The following is a 5,357-nucleotide window of genomic DNA, read 5'->3' on the forward strand; positions in this document are numbered from 1 at the left end:
ACCTTTCATCTCCCTCCTTGCCACCCTCAGCCAGGGAGGGGAAAAATTTTAGCATTAAATGTCTTTGTTTTGTTTAAACTTCAGGGAGCATGGTGACTACAGAATCACTCCTACTGCCTTCCTTTGCAGTTGGTATCATGAACTAAAGTCACTTCTAAATAAATGCAAAACAGATTAGCTAGCTGATAGCACTACAAATCTGGATTAGCAAATCTCTGAAAACTACAACATGTAAATTCTGTCTTTAAGGAACAACAGAGTAACTCAGTTAAGGTATTTTACACTTTCTTCTACAGTACTGTGCTGGCTTTTGCTTAAAATATAGAGCACCAAGTAAATTGCTAGGCTGTTGATTTTGGTTGTCTGAATTGCAGCACTATTTGTATGAAAAATAGCGTGGCCAGCAGGAGTAGGGAAGTGATCGTGCCCCTGTACTCGGCACTGGTGAGGCCACACCTCGAATACTGGGTTCAGTTTTGGGCCCCCCACTACAAGAGAGACATTGAGGTGCTGGAGTGTGTCCAGAGAAGGGCAACGAAGCTGGTGAAGGGTCTGGAGCACAAGTCTGATGAGGAGCAGCTGAGGGAACTTGGGTTGTTTAGCCTGGAGAAAAGGAGGCTGAGGGGAGACCTTATTGCTCTCTACACCTACCTGAAAGGAGGTTGTAGAGAGGTGGGGTCAGCCTCTTCTCCCAGGTAACAAGCCATAGGACAAGAGGAAAATGCCTCAAGCTGCACCAGGGGAGGTTTAGATGGGATAGTGGGAAAAATTTCTCTACTGAAAGCATTGTCGAGCATTGGAACAGGCTGCCTAGGCCAGTGGTTGAGTCACTGTCCCTGGAAGTATTTAAAAGATGTGTAGATGTGGTGCTTAGGGACATGGTATAGTGGTGGACTTGGCAGTGTTAGGTTTACAGTTGGACTCGACCTTAAAGGCCTTTTCCAACCTAAAAAATTCTATGATTCTATTCCCTTTCCTTCCTACAACACAACTGTCTCATTAGGAAACTGTTTGTAGTCCTGAGTAAAACTAAAGGAAACTCAAAAGTTATGTATGATGTGGTGTGCTTTCAGTCTTGTAGTGGTTATAGCTGTCATCTACGTTACATGCAACAGTACATGGCTTATCTCAACTTCCTGGGAAATAATTTTAGACTCCATTTAGAAATCAAATTGAGTTCAAGTTAGTTTACATTTTCTCATGGGATGTGTGTTAATAGTTTGCATACGGAAGTCTTTTTTCAAAATGCAGTAATTTGGTTTTGTTTTGTATTTGAAAATAAAGTTTTTCCTTCAGCCTATTGGACACCAGGTATTAGATAGAACCGCAGTCTGCATACATTCTTTATTGTCCAGCAGAGCAAATTATGACAATTCAAAAGGGAAATGTGCCTGTGCCATTAAAGCTGTTTACTTGAAACAAGCATTGAACCAGCTTTAAAAGAGTTACACCGGCATGGACCTTTGTTTAAATAAACTTTCACTTTTGGGATTGATTTGTTTGAATAGTTATACTTAAATCCATTTTGCTTGAAGCATGTTCATCTGTATAGAAATACAAAGTTTGTTTAATGCTTTGCATTAATTCCAAATATGTACTTATGTCTTAAATTACTTCAGCATATTCATTACTGATTTTAACTCTGTGATCTCCAGCTGCAAATGAAATTATTTACCCCCAGGTAAAGACTCACACACAAGTTGGAGCAATATTCTTTATTAAAGCAGAAGGTACCTCAACTGAGTGCAACATAAATTTCACCTTGTATTCAAGTGCTTTACACTGTAAAGCCTAACAAAATAGTTCAGTTAGAGCTGTACTCCATACTGCATTAAAAAAAACAGTTTAGTATGAAGAACCAAACTAAAATCAGTTATGCTGAAAAAGCTTTTTTCTTTTTGCGAGGTGGTTTCTTTATCTTATTTGGATTTGGAACAAGTTTCTTGATTTTCAAAGGCTGCAAAATTACATTTGAAAGATCGAGCTGACTGCTTTCTGTACGCTTCCGCTTCTGGCTTGTGAGCTCATCCCCCAGTGCCTCTGCAAGCTGCTCGGGTTCCTGATTTTCTGAAGAATCTGTATGTGCATAAGCCACAGATTCTTCAGTTCTGTACTGAAACCATGGCACTTCCAAAGCTGGTATCTTTGGAACTATTGCTTCTATTGCTTCGGTAAATTTGTCAGACTGCTTTTTAAAGCCTAGTGCTAAAATGGATGTTAAGCCAAGAAGTGGTGCAACTGTTTCACTCAGACGGGGAACCTGGCCTGCTGGTGTGGCTCGACTTGCGCTCAGCTGAATGAGATGCGAAGTGATCATGGCAGGCTTTGCAGACGTGCACACCAGCAAGAGAAGTAGTTCATTTTTTTCCAATGCTTTTGTAACTTCATTAACTCCAATAGCAAGCTGTCTTCTGATACTTATGTCAGTCCATCCTGCTTTTTGTCGATGGCCTTCTGTTTCCTCCTCTTTAGGGAGTTCATTGGTGCTAACATCACACTTTCTTTCCACTTGTTTTTTTGTAAGGGAACGTTTTTTCTTTCTTGGAGTCTCAATCTTTTTAAGTCCAGTATGTTTAATCCTTTCCTCTAAGGTCTGCAATATGAAATGCATATCTTCTCCATCTATGGTTTTCCACTGAAAAACAAAGGGGTTATCTAGACATGTTTTTACAGTGATTTTCTTTGCTTTACGAAGTGTTGCCGTCCCTCGCTGAATTACAGACATCCTGAGGTTCTTCTCTTTTGTGTTTTGCCACCCTAGCTGTGAAGGGAAGAAAGAGGTAAACATTAGTTCAAATACTGTACTGTTTGCTGTGGACATCATTACCAGAAGCTTCTCTTGGGAATGCAGAAGAGAAACATCACATCTCAAAGTGATACTGTCAACTACCACCCTCCTCACATTAGCTCAGTGCTAATCCTCAACAAATCTTCCACAAGGCACGTGCTGTGCTGCTTTTATTTTTTAAATAAATAAAAAAACCCAGCAGACTGGACAGCAAGGCAACTCCAGTGACCAGAGACCCTTCTGAAGTGGAACAAAAGCAGATGGAAGTATTATGGATTTAAAAAGAAAAAATGAAACACACACGCCACCCTCCCCCCCCCCCCGAACCACAAGTTGAAGGACCACTCAATTTTCACTGTTGTGCAGCTGCATTATAGCAATATTATGACATGAAAAAAAAAAACCAAAAACAAACCCAGAATCGCAACATGAAACAAGCTCCAAGTTCCTGAATTTATTTAGGATTTTTAAAACTTTAGTTTGCCTTTTCATTCTTTAATCCATGTCTTCTGTTTCTCTGCATTTAGAAGGTATGATAGAAATCTGCAGACTCTATTAGTTTATGCTTTCATTGAAGGAAGGCAATCCTCTACAGGCCTTCAGAAAATTCAGAAGGTGTCTTTTACTCTTGTGTCACGTAGACCATGCCTTTAGGGATGAGAAAAATGAAACAGGAGCAGAGGAAGTATACTTCTAGCTCTCATTAATCTAGTCCAGAGTAACAGTGAAGACATGAAGGCTGAAGGTGGGCCTGATTACAAGGCCCTGGTAACTCAGTAAGTCCCCATACTCCTGCTTGGGTTACTATTTACCATCTCCTTGCTAAACTAGTAATATCTTCATTGTTGCACACCAAACTTATAGAGTAAGAGCAGCTCAGGTTTCAAATCAGGAGAAACTCTCTCCTAGGTTTCCTAGTTACCCCGGTAGGCATATGGATAGCATTTATGTACATCTCTTGAGTGACAGCCTTTAGATACTCACAAGATACCATTTTGTTAGTCACAGCAGTTCTCTGTGTACTAGTAGTAAGCTACCTTGATACAAAAAAAAAAACCAACCAAAACCAAAACCCAACAACCCCCATCTTCACTGACATTCCCCCAACAGTATGTACTGCCATAAAACAACATCTATCTGGAAGGATTTTCCCTCAGTTAAACCCCCATCTGGAAGCCAGTAGGAGAAATGCATCAAACGGAGTTGTATCAAATGCAATGCGAACTGTGAAGCTGTTATCCACCATGACAGTCAAAAACACAGAAGCAGTTTTCAGGGAACAGTAAAACTGAGTAAGTATTTCAAAATACAACAAAGCACTGTGTCCCCCTCTCAGTACTCTCAGAAGAGCCTATGAAATGCCCTGCAGGGCCACCCAGGACCATGGTCCATCCAGCCCATCTGTCTGCCTCCAACACTGGGAACTGGAGAAACTGTTTAGGGAGGGCAGGGCCGCCATTCCCCTCTGCTCCCAAGCACCCAGAATGGTTGCATCAGGGATATAAGATGGAAGATCTGCCGACTTGTTTTATTAGTCCTTTATGGAGCTATCATCCGTGCAGTTATCTAATCCCTTTTGCTTACCATCACAGTGGCAACAACCAAACAGTGGAAACAACTAAATAATGGAAATGACCACCAGAAATCTTACATGTGACTGAGTTAGAAATGGAAGCTTATGATAGTTTAAAAAAAAAAAAAAAAAAAAGCTCTGGGTTATCGTTTTTAAAAGCTTTCAATTAGGGATGCTCTGATGACCTTTTACAGGGGGTATCAAGCAAAGTCAGCAACAGACTTGTACATGAGAAAGGAGCAAAACATGAGAGATTTCACAGTTGAAAGATTACATTTTTCTTTTAAAAACGCGCACTACTGAGGAAAACAAGCATGCAGGAATAGGAAAGAAAGCAACGAGACAAAAAGAAGAAACACCAAGCTCCTCCACCTCGCACCCCCGTCACGACCCCCTCGCTTCCTGCGGAAGGGAGAAACGCAGAAACGCCGCCCACGCTTACCTCCGCCAGAACCCCCTCTCCAAACCGCTCCGTGAACGCCTTCAGCCAGCTCCTGACAACAGGGAAACACGGACTGAAACGCGGCTCCAGCAGAACGCGCTGAAAACGCACCGGCGGGTCCCTGAGGCAGGGGGTTCCAACCCGCCCGCCTCGGCCGCGGCCCGGCCACCCCGCCGCCTGGCCCGCAGGAGCCGCCGCGCCCCTACCCGCCCGCCTGCCCGCGGAGCAGCTGCAGGCCAGGCCGGGCCCAGACTGCCGCCGCCGCGGGAGCGGGCCGGCCTCCCCCGCCCGACCGCCGAGCTGCAGCAGGGCCCGGGCCGCAACCGCCCCGCTCCCGCCGGCGGCGAGCGAGCTCTACCTCCACCGCGGCCTCCGCCAGCCGCCCCGGTCCCCGGGCACACGCCGTCGGCCGCAGCACGCTGACGCCCAGCGCGGCCCCGCTCCGCCCCTCAGCGCTTCCCTCGGCCCGCCTCTGCGCCGGCACGGCAGATCCTCCCTGCCGCCGCTGCCCTCCTCCGGCCGCCTTCAGCCGCCACCGCCCGGTGGGGCGGGGC

General features: G+C 44.9%; 1 protein-coding gene across 3 annotated transcripts; it reads right to left on the reverse strand.

Moving 5' to 3' along the window:
• Positions 1–1,700: 1,700 nt before the first annotated feature.
• RPP38 (ribonuclease P/MRP subunit p38) lies at positions 1,701–5,282 on the reverse strand. Of its 3 annotated transcripts, none has more exons than XM_075492734.1 (3): positions 5,162–5,239; positions 4,804–4,855; positions 1,701–2,761 (listed from the first exon to the last, which is right to left on the reverse strand). In XM_075492734.1, the coding sequence occupies exon 3, from the start codon at positions 2,723–2,725 to the stop codon at positions 1,874–1,876; it is 852 nt and encodes a 283-aa protein (XP_075348849.1). In that variant the 5' UTR covers positions 2,726–2,761; positions 4,804–4,855; positions 5,162–5,239; the 3' UTR covers positions 1,701–1,873. The 3 variants fall into 3 exon arrangements, with proteins under 3 accessions (XP_075348849.1, XP_075348848.1, XP_075348850.1); XM_075492733.1 differs by lacking the exon at positions 5,162–5,239 and adding an exon at positions 3,273–3,436 and having other exon boundaries at positions 4,804–4,842; XM_075492735.1 differs by lacking the exon at positions 4,804–4,855 and having other exon boundaries at positions 5,162–5,282.
• Positions 5,283–5,357: the final 75 nt, after the last annotated feature.

Source organism: Mycteria americana, chromosome 2 (assembly GCF_035582795.1).
Source record: "Mycteria americana isolate JAX WOST 10 ecotype Jacksonville Zoo and Gardens chromosome 2, USCA_MyAme_1.0, whole genome shotgun sequence".
Lineage (NCBI taxonomy): Eukaryota > Metazoa > Chordata > Aves > Ciconiiformes > Ciconiidae > Mycteria > Mycteria americana.

Coding starts and splice junctions, on each gene's coding strand:
- RPP38 (XM_075492733.1), bottom strand. CDS start 3,311: ATGCAGAGAAACAGAAGACATGGATTAAAGAATGAAAAG. Junction 2,762..3,272: donor ATGGATTAAAGAATGAAAAG/GCAAACTAAAGT, acceptor TTCCCTTCACAG/CTAGGGTGGCAAAACACAAA.